This window comes from Schistosoma haematobium, chromosome 3 (genome assembly GCF_000699445.3).
Source record: "Schistosoma haematobium chromosome 3, whole genome shotgun sequence".
NCBI lineage: Eukaryota > Metazoa > Platyhelminthes > Trematoda > Strigeidida > Schistosomatidae > Schistosoma > Schistosoma haematobium.
This window is the reverse complement of record NC_067198.1, coordinates 44,164,202-44,184,706: the sequence shown is the minus strand read 5'-3', so window position 1 is coordinate 44,184,706 and position 20,505 is coordinate 44,164,202. Positions and strand designations below refer to the sequence as shown.

Genomic DNA, 20,505 nt, shown 5'->3' with positions numbered 1-20,505 from the left:
ACAGTAATTTATTTGTCGAGTTAGTGGCTGATTCCATCATTAGGCTTTAAATTGGACGAAACATATTTTGCATTATCAGAGAATAACTGAGTTTTTGAAAGAAAAGTACCTTCCTTCAGAAGCTTAAACCGGTATTTTTTAACAGGAAACTTAGATATGTTACCATTCATATAAGAACTTCCGTCTAAATTTGAACGAAAAGTTTCACAATACTTGGGCGCCGACATTAAAGAGGAAGAATATATTTGTAAAATCTCAGCGACTGAAGTCCAACATTTCGCTCGGTAATGTGGTCCAAGTTTTTTCGAGGAAATATAACCAAACATCAATATTATCGAATATAAATATGCACACAGTCCTTCGGTTAACTGTATACTAAACAGGTCATCCAATCGTGTTAACAATGTTTAATGTAAGTATTTTCTGTAGTGTGCATGAGACATGTGACGCGTAACGAAGTGCTAAAATTACAATGTCAGTATAGGATTGTGAAGATTTTTGAGTTTTAATTGAGATCATGAACCGATCAATCTTAGACCATCATTGAAAATCTGGAAGCAATAGACGGTCGTCTCTCTCCAGTATGGGACCTCTCAGCAGTGCACATACACAATCCAACTCACGGAATGCGAATCCAGGACCGTCGGTCTCATGTACGAACGCTTAACCTCCAAACCACTGAGCCGAATTTCAACGGTCTTACTGTCTAACTTCAACCAATCCACGATATTGTGCGAGTATCTTCCATTATCTTCAATGTATGATTGCCTCACACTCGACACGGTTGGACTCCCCTGGTCATGGCTTCTCGAAGCTAGTCACTGGTACTCCCAAATCTTCAACGGTGGTCTGACATTGATCGGTTCATTATCAAAATTATAACAGAATGTATGTATTCGTAAGTGGATCTGAGGTGTGAGGAATTTCACTGACTATTTATCGCCTATGATCGGTGAACTTTTATAGAAAAACACAATTTTTATGTGATATGAATCAAATATGTCACAGAATGCATTAAATGAAGACAAATTAACATAATAAAAATAAATTAATGAATGTTTGTGTTATTTTTGCTGTTCCACTTAGCTGTTTATCATATTCAGACAAGACAACTGATTAGAACAATTGAATGTCATTGTTGTTATTTAGATAGTAAGTGATATATTAAATGAAATAAGGAGTTCACATTTATCTATGAATTATTAGTTGCTATGGGACAGCTAATTGTATTCCGTCTCTTCTATCAATACTATTTGGATTTGCCCATACGTATAGGGCTTCGGCTGTTAGTCTTTCTTTGTAAGAATTAAAACCTTTTCGTAGGATTCTTGTGCCATTGAAATCAATTGTATGACCCAACTCGATTAAGTGTTATGCTATCGCTGATTTGTTTTCGAGCTTTTTATATTATCTGAGGATTTAGGAATGTGCTTTAAGCAAAACTTGTGTTTCCTCACCCTCACATTCAGTGGTCATGATGTTTCAACTACATACACAGCATGACATAATAATAAATACAATCACTACATTTGATATCATAAACATATCTTTAATGTTCCTCCTTTTGCATTGGATCTTCGATTCTTAACATTTCGGATCCTAGAGTATTGTTCGTTGGAAAGAATACTCTTATATTTTGAGGATTTAGGATCCTTCAAAAACTCCTTTGCGATACGGGATCACTACGTGTTGGTATTTGCAGATCCTACTTTTTATCATATCGTTTTCGTCTTCTTAATTATTCTTTTTATAAAATCCCTAGGATAATTATTTGTCATCAAAGAGGGCATAACTAACTTCGTTTTAATCTCTTTGTCACTTGATCCATTGGCGAGTTTTTGAACACTGGTTACTAAATTCTTGGCCACTATCACTTTGGTGGAATGGGTATTTGGTTAATTGTAATCTAGATATTTCCCGGAATATGTTGTCTTTCGGAATACATTAGTTTTTTTAAAAATCATTACATTTCCTTTCAACCAAACAGTCGAGAAAACTTAATTTATGGTTAGCAAATTCAATTTCCTTAGTGCATTTGATTTTGTCAGATATATTGTCGACATTTTCAAACAGTTCGTCTAATCCATCTTGTTTTTAATGACAAAAGTGTCCTCTGTGTACCTCAACCAGATTTTTAGTGTTTAATTATATTTCTGTGAAAAAGCTTGGACCAGATTACCGAGCGAAATATTGAATTAATTTAAAATTCAATCGCTAAGATTATACAAATATATTATTCCTCCTTAACATTACCATTCAGTTGAATAGGAAACGAGAAAATCCAATATGGGAAAAAAACCATATCTACATATAATTTCAGTCAATAAATAACATTTAGTATATAATTATAATAATCAACTGAATGAGGACTTCTTCGTCATCTCTTCAGTTTAATGAATTTATATCTTAAATCTATTTTTATGTCTTGTATTGACTGTATCGGATACCACGTAACAATCGATATACGCTTCTACTATTCAGTGATAAATGTAATCCATCTTTGGGTAAATGACTATACTGTGGAAATTCGAGTTACTATATTTTATTCAATGGAATAGTAATTTATCAAAACAACAGAAACCATGTTTTGAGAAAGTACATAATGCTGAAAAACAGAAATGTTTAAAAATACGAATAATTCGTACTGACTGGGACTCAACGGTTGTAATTAACTTGAGTCCCAGTGTATTTGTCATCTCTTCCACAAAGACTCGGACCCACAAGCTAGCATTTTAAGTATCAAAATGATGTCTGTTAGACAATGGAGTTAAGTTCTAGTGCTCGATCAGTCACAGTGAGAACAATAATAGTTAGTGAGATATAAGTAAGTCCAGCAGACATTCCAAATAGGATGAAATGGATGTCTTGTATAACATAAATGTACTGTAAACCACTTGAAATTTCACTCTAACAACTTATGATTACCGTTACCAGATTATATTGATCTCACGCCTGTATTATTGAAATTGATTCTGTTCACTATTAAACGTCAGTCGGTCAGTCAGCTACAAGGTAGAATCAGGCACATGTGTGCATCGCTCCAAGTTGCCATACGTAAGAGCAGTCTATGTGATTACATAGCCTTTGGCTCACATGTTCTCTCTCTCAGTTCCTCTAAAACATGGTACTCTTCACACTCCCCCAAAAACATTACGTAACTCCACACTAGACTAAAACCTAACAAAGACTGAACGTTATAATATCAATATAAGACTGCTGAATAAACACCTCCAATTATTATCGAGAGAATACGAACACGTGCATAGATTGCACTTTCATGACCTGATATCATTCCTAGATTGGCTTTAACCTGAATAGTTTAGTGGTGCCGTCTTTAACTGAGACGCTTGGCTTGAATCCCACAGGAATTATCGTCAAGATTCCAAACATGACCAGGTGACGAATGTCAAGCACTACAAAACCTAGGTCTATGCTGGCTTCTGATTGCCTACAACTACTTAAAATCGAGAACGTGTAGTGTCCAAAAACTTAGGCTATCATTTGCAATGCAACTTGGTCTACAGCACCCAATCAGCAATAGATACTAAACAAATACGGTACTGACACTACGTACGACTAGCTAGTCATTTAGTAGTAACCAAAGTGATACGACTTTTTACGAACTACTTACAATAAATAGAACGGTAACCATAAAATAATCATCTTAAACTAAGTCAGTCAGTCAATGGTCTTGGGTGCTGTTAGAGGTATGAGGGCGGTTATCACTTCCCGGTTGCCCACACCGTGGAAGGGTTCTTCTGGAGGTACCTGAAAAGGAAATTGAATTAGAGGCGGTCCCAGTGACCTGAGAGCGTGACCGCAGTACCCAAGGGACAACTGCTTGAGGCCGGTCGCGCACGGCCTTTTTGTGGAAGGTTTTTAACGTGTTAGCTCCGTTCTTCAAAAGGCCTTACCGCCGGAGACGGAAATCCGTGAGGTAAGGTGAGGTGTGCATTTTTAGGGTCGACCTTTTCTAACCCCACACCTCCTTGTGGGAAGGCAGCATCGCTGTTATGCTGGTTGTCCGAGGGAAACACCTTACTGCTGTCACACCTCTGTACAGTCAGCAGTACGACTTCGCCTTCGGACCTTGGGTTTGTTGCTTTTAGTCTTACCGCTCTTCAACCGACCTGTCTGACATGGTAGGACCTTGAGGAACGGTTGTTCCAGCCAGTATAGCTCGGTTGCTTCATCACGATAGGCAAGCCCGACCACCACGTCAAGGTAGCAACAACGGTCGGGCTCTTAAACTAAAATGTTCATCAATCTCATGGTTGTCCATAAGCACTCCTTTAACCAAAGCATTGTGTTTAACAACTGACAGGATAGGCATATGTCCGTTGATGTAGTTCCTCATATAAGGACCCTGGTCAACCGTTCTAAACAGAAAGACATTGTCATACAAACTGTGTTAACTTCTCGTTTATCCTGAAATCATGCTAAATTGATGTAGAACTTCCTGTAGCACAAAAATTAACTTACCACTTCTAGGCATCCTATTTATGCTTACTCATTTGACTTTCACAAGTTTGCACTTACACCAAGAATGGTAACAGAACCCAAAGATCCTGACTCTATTAGTTATGTGAGGTGGCCATTAGCGTATCTCTACCGTATGAGTCCGATAATTTTCGGCCATATTATTCTTGTTAAATTTGTGAGGTAAGATCCTAAAAAATAAGTCACCTGCTTATCTATGGAACAAACCAGGTTTGCATATCAGGATTAAAAACTATGAAGTAGCGATCAAGATCCTTAAATCTAATATTAGATCACTACCACGCAGAAATCTTCCTAATTCACAGGTACTTTTCAAGCCACTATGTTTCTGAAGGGAACAACTTAACTTCTAGAAATAACACTAAACGCAGAATCAGTCCAGAAAAGACATCCCTGACAAGAATTAGTTTTAATTACATAAAACCTCAGTACACTAACTGAGACCATTCAGTATAATTCTGAGAACATGCAGTAATAAGACAGCCAATTTGAGATTTAATGCATAGCCGCAAGCGATATCCGACCTACTGAATAAACTAGTATAATGGACAGCAGCATATGTTTTCAAGAATTTGAAATACAGAAGGCGAACCAATCTAACAAGCACTTCTGAACCAGTCTAAACGATGGGGGTGTTGGAGCTGCAGTCAGTATTGATCTCGAAGTATAAGTCTGTTATTGATTCCATGTTTTAAGTTTGGGCGAACTACTATCATACGAACTTTGAGAGAGGAAGTTCAGGGTGTCCTGATCCACACAATCTTAAACTATATACTCCGACATCCGGGAACTGAGACCCGATAATAACACGTTCTTGACCGATGACAAGGATTTACACCGACACTCTAAACTCTTGCAGTCCCGCTTAATTTGAGAATATTCGTTCCCTAAAGAATAGGACCACTCCATTGGGTGCTCAATCTTATTAGCAGGTAACAATCGGAAAGAATTGAGTCGTGAGCTGTGTTCAGCTCAACAGTATATATGGCTTTGGACAAAACAGCCTCCAGTGCTTTATTTCTTCACACATCTTAGCAAGTCCCGAAGGTACGGTGGCCTCAAAAATGAGTGATGTCTTGTCCCCACACACGTGAAACCGACCGAGTATCTAAATGTAGAGGCTTGTATTATATCTGCAACTGGCAAGTTACTAAACCATACCACGACACGTGAACCAATCGATTCCAACTTAGTTTAACTTTCCTTGGGTAATGAACACGGATGCACACGTCCAATCCTAAGAATTACGTCGTCAACTGCCATAAGAACCTTTCCAACTAACAAATCCTATCCCATTTATTAAGGTTATCGGCCATGGTGTTGCTGAAAACTTCAACAAACCAGGCTAACGTATTCGATCGATATCTATCTATCAAACTAACCTGAGCGCTTCAGCAATAGGCACGATAGCGTCCACGTAAGGACGATTATATCGGAACAGCAAGCAATATGGACGAAACAATGATCTCCAAGACCGACATTGTTATGACGCTGGTTCAAACGAAACGACTTACAAATGCAAACACCACGCTGCTTTCCAACAGAATGAAATAAAGCTTATAAACAGTGTATTCGATAAAAAATGTTACAGTAGCCATCGTTTTACAAATGCAGGACGGCCCGTTAGGTTTAAAAAGAAACATCTGTAAACAATATAAAATAACACCATCTGTATACAGCAATTGTACGTCAAACATTAGTTTTTAAAACTATTAAGGACTAATCGTCGGACTCTGAATCTTCTGTCTTGGACTTTTTGCCGGCTTTGTATTTTTGCATCGCCTAGAAAGTGTAAAAAAAATACTTAAAAGCAACCTACTTTCTCGTAACGTTGCTTCTCTACCTGGGCTAAGCTCTCATACTTAGCTTTGTTTTTACAATGCTCCCATCTTTTACCTAGTTCTTTAGCAACCTCACTGACTTTCCAGTCGGGATTTTCTGATTTGACTTTAGGTCGTTCATCATTACAAAAAAGGAAAAATGCTGACAGCGCCTTTTTGGGTGCATCAGGGTCTCGTTTCCTTTTCTTACTGCGACCTTCATCGGCAGGAGGTTCATAATGTTCCATCTCACATCGATAACGCTCTTTGTCCTTCTCTGCTATATCCTTGAACTTCTTTTTTTCTTTAGCCGATAGATTCTGAAATACGATAAACTACGAACATATAACGTACCTTCCACTGTTCTGAGCACTCCTTTGAAAAAGCCTTGAAATCTAGAGTGACATTGGGATGTTTCTTCTTATGGTCGGCACGCATAGATTGCAAGAATGCTGCATAAGCATTCATAGCACCTTTTGGTTTACCCTTGTCTTCAGCCATCTTTGCTGAGCTGGTTGAATTCAAAAGGCTAGTCCAGAAGGCCGGACAAACTCAAACGGCCCTAATTAGACTAAGTACGAACAAAGCAGTTTCTGGTGTTCAAAAGACAATGTCTTATTTCAGTAGTTGAATAAATCAATTGTCTTCATCTAATTAACTAATGTCCAAACTTGGTGAGTTACATCTAGTAATGTCATCGTCTAAATGAGATGAATCCGATTTTCGAAAAAGTAAGCAAGTATGGGAGGAACCAGAGGGGATTAATAGAACCTGGCTCAGGAGGATTACTCTTAACAAAGTATACCAGAACCATCAGTTACATTGATTTATATTAAACGAAGTGTACATAGTTCGGTGGTATCTCCTTACAACAGTATATATATTAAGGATGGTCAGAAACAGATCGTATCTAACTACCGGCCTGCCAGTCTAACTAGCATTGCCGTTAAGTTACTTGAAAAGATAATTCAGGTTACGTTGTTAAGCCACATAGATTCACACAATCTCTTAACTCTCGAGCAACATGGATTTCGTAACAAGCGTTCATGCTTGACTAACTTTCTTATTGCGAGAGAGGATTGGACAGTAGTCTTAGATAACGGTCTGTCTGTCGATGTGATATTCATGGATTTTAGCAAAGCATTTGACGTTTCACACTCAGGTCTTATGCAGAAGCTTTTGGGTTTCGGAATAACAGGTGCTATACAGGAATGGATAGGAAACTTCTTATGTGACCTCAAACAGAGAGCGAGGATCAATGGAACGCTATCCGAACGGAGGCCGGTCAAAAATGATGTACCTAAAGACACCATCTTTAGCCCTTTACTTTTCCTTAGCCACATTAGTGAATTACCGCTGTTGCTTAAGTCGTCGACATTATTGTTTTCGCATGACGTAAAAATCTGGAGAACAACAAAACGTGAGGCTTGTCATTTGGATCTCCAAGCTGACTTAACGATTTAGTTAGACGGGCTGGAGGTTGGTGCTTAGAAGTACTCATGCACATCGGACATGGTAATAGTTAACATTATACTAATGATGGTACATCTCTTCCACGCGTTCAAGAACATGAAGACTTAGAAGTAATAATAAGCAATGACTTGAAAAAAAAACGCATTGCAATGCAGCTGCTGTCAAAGGTTTTCGTGCGTTATGATCACTTCGCCTAGCATTCAAATGCTTTGACGAGGAAATGTTTCGAATTTTACATTCCATCCATGTAAGACCACACTTAGAGTACTGTACCAAGTAACTGGCCGTTGTCTGATAAAGGATATTAACTCACTTGAGCGTGTTCAGCATGTGGGAACAAAATTAGTGAAGGGTCTTTCTAAAGTCCTCTACGATAAGCACTTAAATCGCCTAAACCTTTTCCTCTTGTCGTATCGTAGGACGCGAGGTGACCTTATATTGTTATTTCGTCTTGTTTATTGTGATTTGAGTGTCATTGTCCTATCCTTTCGTCCCCTTCAGCACTAATAATCTCCGAGGTCATAGCAAGAAGGTTCACAAACCGCGTTCTAATAATTTTAATGTGGGGTCCCGTTTTTCTCATCGAGTAGTCAATTGTTGGAACTCCTTACCCAAGGAAGTGGTATCAGCCCCATCGGTGAATATTTTTAAGAAGAAGCTGGACCTTCACTGGAAGGCAATCTTTCAGGATTAATACAGGTTTACCAATCTACCATCCTTATTACTGAAGACTGAAGAGTTTATTAACAAGTGGTTATCAACTTGATGAAGTTACTACAAAATATTCTAGCACTCATCATTATTGTTTGTAGGAATAGTGAGATGGAAAACCTTATTGCACTTGCTGATGAATAACTCTCATTTACTTATGGTAGGTTTAAAAAACTAATAAATTTGCCATTTTTATGTGCCATCCCGAGTGATCTTAGACACTCTAAAGCTGAGCCAAATTAGGTAGTCTTCTGTTAACGAGATGGTAGTAAACCTGTTTACATTTATTGTGCCCTATTACTCTACTTTAAAAGTGGAAAAAATATGTCAATCTTAAAACCTGTTCCAAGGCATAAATATTCCAATATATAATAACTTAATAACATACTTAAGCCTGCTCCCCCTGTATTTGTAAACAAATACCGAAAACAAATAGTTTTGCAGGTCTTCAACATCCATGTTGAGCCTTCCAGTTTTATTAAACACGCTCTGGATGAAGGCTCTCGGCTATGCATCTACACCAGAACACGAGTGGATACGCTACGCTACGCATCCATTACATCTACTAGCCAGCTTAAATAAAACGCTTCTCAGCAGATCGATAATCTTTCTTACACATCTTTGAACTCATTCATTCCCAACTCCTAGTTTGAATGGGTTGGTATCCCTCGATTATAAAGCCTTTACAGACGAAGACGTGGTCAAACTCTGAATATCTGCGGCATACTTAGTAGTGAACGTGACGTGATCTGGCACACCAAACGACAAATTGTAAGTCTATTCCTTGTTATAACATTACATCCCTTTTATTTTGGCGCACCATGATATTATTATTCACTTTAAGACTCTAGTACCCCCCCACCTTCCAACTAATGATATTGTGGCTTGATAATATTAAAGCCTGGTTATGCCACGCAGAAACTGACTTTCGTAAGTATGGCGTGGTAGATCCACGAACATAATTCTTTTAGTTGTGAGAGGCACCGACTAGTGTAAAAGTGGTGATTGACGTAAAAATCGTTCCCAACTTGACAGCTGTTTTGAAAAGCATAACGGTTTTCTCGAAAATCTGTCTGGTTAAAGCATACAGCCATGTTCTTATGATTGCAAACGACAGTCCTGAAACTGCCATCATTGCTTCATTCAGACTCCATGGATCTTCTAAACAGGAAAGATTTTCAACATGCCGTTGAACCATTTTTTCTAAGAAAAGACAAAAATAGTGCCAAAACAGGAATAGACTTAAGTTTTATTGTAGAGGTTTGTAACCATAGTGCCATAATTTTAAATTTTGTTAAGTTTTTCCAGTTTTTGTCTATATTATTCAGACCTCACCTAACATTTTCTATTAAACCAATCACAATCATATTGCTTTATTTATTCTGGTTCAGGAATTCAGTTACCACATCAATTGTTTAAACAGACGTTAAAACTATGAGCGGTAAAAAAGTCACCAGCCTAAGATATGATCGTACTGTTCTAATTCAATGGCCTAAGATTGTCCGTTAGTCATACAAATGCACAAAATAGAAACTATGCAGTCTAAGTTTAAACTATGTTAGTAAACATGTGCGCACCGTGATTGGTAATATAATCATTTTAAATTTCTGACGTTAACGAGACTCTAAACGGGAACATATCCTGAGCCATCAAAAGTATTAAACACTTAAAATAACAACATCCCCAATCAACATTATAACTAGTTGGTCATAATAGATTATGTACATAGTCATGACTCGACCATCACGCAATATGATTAACAAAATTGATGGAACTATTAACGGAAGCTCGGCCGATAAATTGACTGGTAGTTTTCATTGAACATGGTTGATGTCTTGTGTTTATCATTATCTAGCACAGATGATTTCGATGTATTTTTCTGACAACTCACTTTATTAGTTTAACTGGAGATCTGACAAGATAACCATCCTGGCAAATCGTTAACGTAAGCAGTCAAGCGAACCTCCTTCAAACTGAAAACATCATTGTTGAATGTACCCTAACACTGACAAGAGTTCATCTCATTGTCATAAACACAGGTTGAACACTGTAGTTCCATTGCTTAAAACTTATGCGCAACATGATAACCATTATGGTGGCCGGTATTCAATATAATCCTTAAACTTCGTATACAGTTCGTCTTGATAACCGTCACTAGATAACACCCCAACGGCGTATTAATCAGAAGGCGAATACGAAGTGTTGATTACGTTTATTATGGGACCACACACAGATATCCAAAATTACAGGTGCGTTAAGCTAGCATGAAAGAGTTTTGCCGAAAAGCAAGCAGGCAAGCGAGCGAGCGAGTCAGCAAATACGAGTACGAGTAAGCGAGTACAGATAAGCGGGAGAGGGCCATGAACATGAATAACATGGACATATCTATACATAAGAAATGAATGAATCGTCAAGTCAATTAGGCGGTTAATAGTAAGACTAGTAGAGTGAATATGCGTAGGCAGTAAGTAAGGCTCAAGCATACATGTTCATACATTCTCAACAATAATAAAGATACAATGATATAGATAAGTTGTTGTTGTACGGAAGACTCAGTTCGTTAATAAGTTAACAATTAAATGCGAACTAAATCGCACGTGATTTGCTATAGTATATAGCCAGGACTCGCTGATTATCATAAAGTTTTAACTGACTGTCTTCGAAGATCACCATGTCACCTCTACTTGAAGAATGCAGGCTTTATCAAACTAAAAACATACAATCACTACATTTCAAATAAGCCGATTACTACCTTTTGCCAAATTTTGGTACTGGCAACTAACTGTTGTGCATCATGATCCTGGTGAGTATGAATAAAAATTACTAGTTTATTGTAAATCGGAACATTGAATACAAAGCAAGTATTTCGCGGATGCACCAATGTTCAACGAATTTCCATCAGCCTTCTGTCAATCATTCACACAGTTCTCAGTATTTTTAAGTACTGAAACGTTTTCGACAGCAACTCATATGTATTTGTAGTATTGCTAAATCCCATGCATAGTGGAACTGTCTCGATATTCGTATGGAAGATCCTAACTTTGATGTCGGTTGACAGTCGTTCTGAGTTCCACGTGTTCTTCGGTTGTAGGGGTGCTTCCCGTGCTTTGCCAACCCTTGCCTTCAGATTCTCATCAGGTCCTCCTTGTTTATCAATGAAGCAGTCCAGGCGCGTGAAACTTTCTACCTGTTCCAGAGTTTCTCCATCAACTGTGATCGAGTTGGTGCCACCTGTCATAGTTTGCGATCTTTTTTCACTTTTAAATGTTGAGGCCTGCTGGTACACTGGTTTTCCTCACCTGCGTTTGCTGGTGTGTATGAGATAGAAGAACCAGATCATCTATGAAGTTCAGATCGTTTAGTTGCATTCAAGATGTTCATTTTATTCTATACTTCCCCCCTCAGATGTCGAGGCCTTCATGATCCAGTCAACTACCAGACGAAACAAAAAAGGCGAAAGTAAGCAATTTTGTCTGACTCCAGTCCTCATTTTGAATAAGTCTGTCAGCTGTCCTCCACTCAAGACTTTGCAGTGTAGTCCGTCGTACAAAGTTCAGATTACGTTGACGGTTCACCCAGGTACACTAGTGTCGAGGAAGGTTCCATAATGTTCTGTCCACAGCCAGATGCTTTCTCATAGTCGAGAAAGTTGAATTACAGTGACAAATTTTATTCAATCTATTGTTGGTCTGTGAACGACCGACCAAACGGAATCCAGCCCGTTGATCCTGAGTTTGGATTTCTACTGAATCTTTCATCCGGTTAACCATGTTTCCACGTACTTCTGTAGAATTATGGTCTACTTCATTGTGGTTGCGCCACAGGATTGAGCTGTACTATTCAGATTATAGCGTTAAAGCCTATACTGTGTCTGGTTCTCCTGTGAATCGGGATTGAGCTGTACTGCTCGGTTTATAAAATGTAAGCCTGGGCGATGTCTGGCTATTCTGCTAAACAGGGTTGAGCCTTACTGTTTGGGTTGTCATGTGAAAGTCCGGATGGTTTCTGGTTCTCCTGAAAACCAATGTAAAATTACCCTGGCCCACAGAGGTATATTATGTAACTGTCAGAACTAACTCGTTAATAGTGCTGCTCTAGTAATACACTTAATCCTAAAATTGCAGGTTCGTCATGATGTAACTGCCTAATCTATAAGATCTTACGTGAGTCACATCATGGTCTACAATGACTCATCGTATCGTAACAATTACCAATATATAATGGATGACACATTCAAGCTGGAAATAGAACAATATACCTAATATGAGTGAAAGCAAGTTGTACAGAGCTACCACGCCCTCGAGGCTGAGCCATGCCATTCGATTAATTCGAATCAAATGAATTCATTCTACCCACCTTCATCATCGTTGGGTTTTCTAAGCGTTAAATATTGAATATGTATTTTCCCAGTTGTTTCGAGTTCAGCTTTGTGAATCGTGTGTTTAGGGTCCAGTGCCACCAAACTCCTGGGCCTGACTTCAGTACGTTATCTAGTATATTCTCTGGTCCTGATGTCTTGCCACCCTTCATTTTTCTGATGGCCATCCAGACGTCTTCGTCTGTAAGTGGAGCAGTGGAATTATGGTTTGGTTCGGCATAATTACATTTATCTTCGCTAATATAATAATAGACCTAATCTCAAAAATGTGAGTTTATCATGATATAAAAGCCTAATCTATAAGACCTTAGGCGGAGATCACTCAATTATTCACAATGACCCGTCACATTGTGAGGATCAACGATATAACGCTCAACACTTCTGAAGAACATATTTAGACTGGGTAAAGAGTAATATATTTAATACCAAACGTCATAGGTTTTCCATAGAGTGACCACGCCTGCATGACTGAACCGTGCCATTTAGATTCACTGTTCCTAAGTTCACGATTATCGACCCACTCCATGCGTTACATATTGAATGCCAACCTTCCTAGTAACTATTTTTTAGCCATGAGAGAATCATGTGATAAAGAACCAATACCACTACACTACTCTCCCACCAGAATCAAGGTGATGTCGGTTCTATATCAAATAGAGTGGGATTATTGAGCACCGGAGATTAACGAATGAACGATTCCCGGGTAATGATAAGCTGAAAGATAAATCATAAAGAAGACGGTAACAGTTGGTCGAGAAATACATGTAATGACTTCAAAATATTTGGAATAATTCTCAGCATACTCAAAATGGGAATATACGTAAATGTCATTTGAGCGTTAAACAAAGTGGGAATGAAGGCAGAGTACATCATTTGGAAATTGTCATATGTGAATTGAGAATTGTTGTTTGTTTTATAAAATCAACTCAGATCGTTAACGTTGGAGCTGTTTAATATGAAGTGTTAACTTGAATCAGTTTATCAGCGAAATGAAATTGTGCGATAAATGATCAGAATAAATATGGTCAACACGGGGCTAGGGAAAATAATGAAATAAAAATCGGAAATTACGTAATGTGTAGAATAATATGAATTAGGTCAGATATAGTAGATTTGGGGGTGGATATTGAATAAATCCCTCAAAAATTTATCAAGTTTAAAGATAATAATAATAGTAATAATAATGATAACGATAGCAATAATAATTGGGATGTCATAGTGAAGAGTGGTATTGTACAAAGGTATCTTAACAAGTTTATTAGGAGCATAACATACTAGCAGAACAAGTGTTTTTTGCGCATAAATAAAAAACAATCAATATCGTGAAAATGTTGATATCGGTATTATTTTTTGATTTAGATCAGAAAGACATTCAATGTTCATGCTGGTGTGCTGTCGCGTGTTTTGATTTTCGATTGCATTTGCATTAGTAGACCAACTGAACGAATAAAATTATAACCGATTTGGCCAAGAATTCCAACTAGTGTTCCGACTAGTTTGTTAAGTTTATTACGGTTTATTTATTTGCGGAGAGGTTTCTCCTATCTCATTATTGTTTATTCGTGATAGGATTTAATAAAACTACTAGTACCTATGAATTGTTACCAAAAGTACTTTTTATGCGCGTAAATGGTGATGATCACGTGCATTTCTGACAGACAGCTAATTATAATGTGATAATTAGAAGTATTTGAACTATTAAGTGAACTACAAATTCCCAAAATAGTGTACTTTACAGAAAATCGAACTAGGTGAGCACAAATGAACGTATTGTACTTAGAATTCGAAATCAAGCAGACATCGGGTACAAAGGAATAACAACAATATAATATATTTCGCCAAGAAAGATATAAGCCATTTTTACAGGCATAATTGATAAGTTACAACATTAGTTTACTTACAATATACTACACAGTTATGGTCGTTAAGTAGACGAAACCAATAAAAGTAAGAGACAGTACATTAGTGTAGACATCTCAGAGCGTTAATTCTTTTGTATTACAATGGGTACGGTTTTTTTAAATACTTTTCTAAAGTGGCATCGCGTCCACGTTGCACACCAGGTTTAAACTCGGCATTATTATTTTAAGACTCTTGTCGTGTCAAGTAATTATACAGTACAACTTTTCAAGTTTATAGTTGTTATGAAGTAGATTTACAGAGCAATTGGTGTGAGCTATGACCCTGTGAACGCGAGTACATCAAGTTTTCTTCAGGCGTCAAGGGCTCCGTTACTGTACTCTGGAAGCGAGATGCCGAAAAAAAGTAACCAAGGAGAGGCAAGTCACTTGGATATGAGCGCTGAACAATACTTAACATTTTGTAGCGGAACAGTGGTATGATAAACTGGTAGACCTAACTTATGCTAGCACTTATTGTTAAAGTGAAATGTGGTTAGAGCCTTCAGATGAGAGGATGCAGTTACAAGGAACAGTGAGTTACGGTATTCAACGAGGCGGAGTAGGTTCAAATGATGGAGGAGAAGTCGAGGTTAGAATAAGAAAGGCTGTTCATTAAAACTAAAAGTGTGTCAAGAGAATAAAGTGTTAAGGAATGCTAATAACCATATATTTTATTTTCTGACTTTTCATTTGATGCCAGTCCTAGTGTAAAAGTCCGAGTTAGCATGTTATAGGTTGTTTAAGTACGACAGCTTATCCAGAATAAATTCTGAAACATGATTTCGATTAGCGTGAGAAAACAACATCAGTGCCACTGACTGATTGTCTTATTCTCAGTCATAAATAGCCTGATACAAGCAAAATGTTCTGTCCCACAAGCATGGGTGGATTGAAGTCACCACCCTCATCATCAATCTTTGATGGACAGTAAATCCACTCTCTCTTCTTTCGTGATGTTAGGCTCATTTAAGCTTATTTTTGGATAAGCCTCAAATAATGCTCTGTTTTTCACATCCTTTTGTGAAACACTATTTATATAAGTACAATTTCGCAAGCTTATAAGGAAGTTACAAATTATGAACTACGGGTAAGGTATCGATGCAATACTTTAAATGACTATGGTCTAAAATATTGTTTGTTAATCAAAGTGTAGGCATTAAGAACGGTATAATGTGGAGTAGTTGTTCACCGAAGTAGGCGGGAAAGTGCAAAAATATATTAGTTATAGATAAGACAATGGGTGATGAAATAAAATAAGTGATAATTCAACATAGCGTACGTGCGACTAGCAAGCTGATGAATAATAAACAAGAAGGAACCCATATTAACTTGATGCCGATGTTACTTTGTGTTATTCTAACCGGTTGATGGGTTACAGGCTCCAAAGATGCAAAACCAGTGGTGTCAAGTGATCAATTGTAAAGTTCTCTTAACAATTCTTTAGGGTAGTAGTGAGCGACGGACTATAGTTGAGCAGAAACAATAGTTTCAGTGGGTTTCCTGTTTACTTCAGGTAAAAGTTTAATGGGGAAAAAGTACCTAATACAACTTTAAAGAAGGAAAGTAAGGGAAGTTGAACTAAGTCTTATTTGGACTATACATATAGAGGGTCTATGATATCACGGTGAAACGCAGATGCGTTCAATCGTGATAGATAGGTGCGAGCGCTAGCTTCATCAAGAAGTCGTGCAAACATACGTTGTAGTGACTCACGTTTATCACGAGAACACGACTGGTTTAATAAAAACAATTATTATTATAACCAACTGTACCAGTGTTTGTTTCAACGTGCTTTTGTTTGACTGTGCTAATGACAGCTATTTTGTGCTTCCATTCTTATACTGACACTTCGATTGTAACTTCGCGCGAATTCGGTTACCTTCTGTAACCAAGGTTGTGTCCTGGCACGATCTCGGTATCCTTTCGATGCCACGAGATCGCCAGCAAATATAACTCGACTTGGTCCATTAATTGCCTTCTGATATTTGGCTTCTCGGGGATTTTATGGAGTCATTTGGAACGAGCTTCTTACGCCTTCTGATCTATTTGGCACGTGTTTCTTGGTAGCGGTGTTCATAGTTAATCTCGACTCGACGCCACGCTACAATTGGTAATCCCAAATCGAATACAACGTAATCAATTCGCCATGTGTATTTCACAGTAGATGTCTTGTCACGATGGCCGTATAATAGGGCCCTAGTTAATGCCTGTATTACAAGTGCAGTAAGCAGCTTGAAGTAGAGAATCAAATTGGACCTAAGAACTCTTTTCCAGAGAGGTTCAAGTCCTAGGACGTGGTATCGATAGTCAATGAGTGCATCATTTTTATGTATTTTACGGGTGAAATCTCGTTGTTTTCCTTCAACATTAAGTATACCGGATAGGCGTAAGCTGGAAAATAGGGACGAACAGTATTCAACGATAGCTCTTGCACATACCTTGTAAAGAATATTTTTAGATTAATTTTGAAGGGAGTTACGAAAAATGAAGTCAAGCAACTTTTGCATTTTAGATGCTTTAGTTAAAATATGTTCAGAGCGGTTAATAATCTGTGGGTAATGTACACCTAAGTCAATTACTGACGTGAGTTTGGGCAATGCGTTCTTGTTAAGTGTTAGTTTTACTTTAAGAGACGTGTCTCCGATACACAGCCAGCCGCATTTCTCTGTGTTGAGCATTTGCACCAATTTCCTACCTTGTTGAGTTCATGTTGGATTGCTTGTATAGTACTACGTGAATCGCAAACGCAGTTTTATAGATGACTTTAAGTCATCAGCGTAAAGGTAGCTCTTACTTATGTTAAAACACTTATAATACTGTTAATGTGGATCGTGAAAAGCAATGGACTCAAGACACTGCTTTGCAAAACGTCACTGGTTATTGGTCGAGGTGTAGATGTTGTAGGGTTAGTCTTGGAGAAGACTATCCGTACTGATTATGGTCCCAGCAATAATCAGGGTTTTCGGTCTCTCGTGATCTAGAGCCGGGTCGTTTTCGTGAAGTACTGCTTCGAAGAGTTTGGGATCGTCTACGGTCATGGCAAACACTATGGCAACTTGTCAGAATGTGACTGGGTTTCTCAACGACCATTTGTATCGTTTGAGATTTTTCTTTGACTTGAAGTTGGGAGTTCTGGTGATCTCCAGAGTTTGATTAGCAGATGCGGGCGGCCTGTCCACAACGTTGTTCTGAAAGGAGACAAGCACTGCCTTCATATGTTGTGGAAGCTTAGACAAGAGAAGTTGTCTAAACAGGTCATTGTCGAAGGTCCGTTGACCAATGGCCTCTCTCGTAGCAACGTCTTTTACTGGGCCGTGTTGTAGATCGATGTTATTGAAAAATTGATCTAATATTTTTCGGTCGGTTAGATCTGTCAAGTTATAATCTACTTCGTTGTTAGTACTGCTCTAGTAATAGACCTAATCCTAAAATTGTAGATTTCTCATGTAACTGCATAATCTAGGTCCTACGTGGAAGTCACATTATTGTCTATCCTGTTTCATCGTACCGTAACGATCACCAATATATGATGGAGAACACATTCAGGCTGGAAATAGAGGAACAAATTTAGCATGAATCAAAGTGTTAAGTTACATATGAATGACCACGCATGCAAGGCCGACCCATGCCATCCGATTAAACTCTATCAGTCCTTCGCGCCTTTTCTATCGTTGGGTTTGTCTCCGCATTAAATTTTGAATATCTATTTTCCCGGATGTTTCTTGTTCAGTTGTGAGGATCGTATGGTTAGGGTCCAATGCCACTACAGAATTCTACGCTTAATAATAGCATTTCTTAAAAGTTTCATAAAGAACCGAGATATCACTAGTGAACTTACTAAGTGTGATGTACCTGTGGAACTAGTGCGGAAGTGCCTTCACAACTGTGAGGAACTGTGCACGTTGTTGTGTCACACCGTGCTCGTGGAAGCCTGCTTCTGCGTAGTAGAGCCAGGCTTCGATGCTATCGAGCCAAAATGGTGTTAGTTGAAATGAGAGTGGCGAAAGAGTCTCGACTTTAAACAATTAGGGGATCAGGTCGGTCACGATGAATATAGAGTATAGCAATAAACGGGAAGATATACAAAATTAATAAAAAACGACAATATGTAAACGTTAAAGTAAAAAATGATAAAGTTGCAACAAGGAACAGATTGATGATTTACGAATCAATGTGCCAAACCACGTCGGACTCACCACTAAAGATGCCACACTTATTCGGAGTAACAATTTTTGTAGTTGAAATGTCCCAATCCAGTCAAATCAAAGGACAGAAACAAGGAGTTCGAATATATATTTGATAGGTAATCGATATATCGCGAAGTGATTAATCTAAGCTGGCTAGAGGTTGTAGGAAAAGTGTAGCACGACGTACACGCTCGTGATCTGTTGTGAATGCATGAACGAGTGCCTTCAATTAGTCGAATTCAGTAAAAATAATGCGATCGGGATCAAATGTCGAAAACTTACAGAGCTATTAATTTTGAGGATTTATTTACAGATCCACCACCAATATCAAAATCTAAAATGCCTTGAAGGGATATGTTTGCAGAGCTCTAGTGTATCAACATCATTCGATCTACGTATTACATCAGTCAGTAGATTGGTCACTATAACTCATATGAGTTCGTGTTTGAAAACAGATATTTACTTTTACCAAAATTACCCTTGTTAGACCATTTAGACCTCCACTACTCGAGATCTTTTAACTCAGATAAGTGACTTAAAATGTAAATTCGATGTTGAGTGGAAATAATGCTCCAATTACGTGGCTGATTGATAAAGGCCTTAGAATCTCAACCACCAAGTAGAAAGTTTAAGTCCTTTACCAACTTCTTCAGTTTACTTGACCAGGTATTATTACTATTCCCCTCCTAGCAGTAAGATATGCTTCATGAACTCGCTTTTGTTGCATTAAATCGAAGGTCGAGAGTTTGCTCCGTTTAATTTAATTGTTACAGTTGAGTAGTTTTGGGTGGTTTTAAAATCAACGTTGCAACGTCAACCTAGTGTATCGCTGGTCGGAATAATAGTAATATCCACGTTCATGTAGTCATTTAATTTGTCGGTGAGGCTCTAATTTGTGGACGAGCCAATCAGAAGCATTTTAGAGACTTCAAGGTTACGGCGCCAACTTCAGTGCTTAATAATAACGTACGATCGGTTCACAGGCAAATTTTATAAAACACGTGATGATTGAGTAGCTATAAAAAAATAAAAAGGCGAGTTTATGATCTGTGGACGAATCAATAAGGTATAAGATAGCAGACCTCGGATTTTGGCACGAAAGTTTTTCATCCATTTGACTAATTAGCCAAATCCATGGATTTATCATTAACCAAGATGTATTGTCCTGAATGATGCTGTAAATCAATGCCGAAGCGTTAAAAATTGAAATTTCATTACACTTATGAAAATTCGTTAACACTTCCTGATGGATGAGGCCAAAGCACTAACCAACAGACACTTACCGCACAAAGTACTATGTTTGCGACAGCCATTGAGAAATGATGTCACATTCCCTATTTGAATGTATGCAAAAGGGGAATAATAACCTCATAATTTCGTGTCCGTATACCAATACACTTGCTAAGAATGTCTGTCAGAGTAATCCACGTACACCTGTTCTTTCATTGAAAGATGAATGGCTGGAGACATTTCTGAAACCAAACCACCTATAAATTCATTAACAACTGTTAACAAATAAAGCTAGACTACCGTCG

The 20,505-nt window shown here is 38.0% G+C and overlaps 1 protein-coding gene across 1 annotated transcript; it reads right to left on the bottom strand.

Annotated features, from left to right (window-relative positions):
- Positions 1-6,051: 6,051 nt before the first annotated feature.
- HMGB2_1 (High mobility group) lies at positions 6,052-6,821 on the bottom strand (the record flags this gene model as incomplete). Its single annotated transcript, XM_012937676.2, has 3 exons — positions 6,052-6,282; positions 6,320-6,640; positions 6,675-6,821. 3 exons carry the CDS (start codon positions 6,819-6,821, stop codon positions 6,220-6,222), a joined length of 531 nt encoding a protein of 176 aa, XP_012793130.1. The 3' UTR covers positions 6,052-6,219.
- Positions 6,822-20,505: the final 13,684 nt, after the last annotated feature.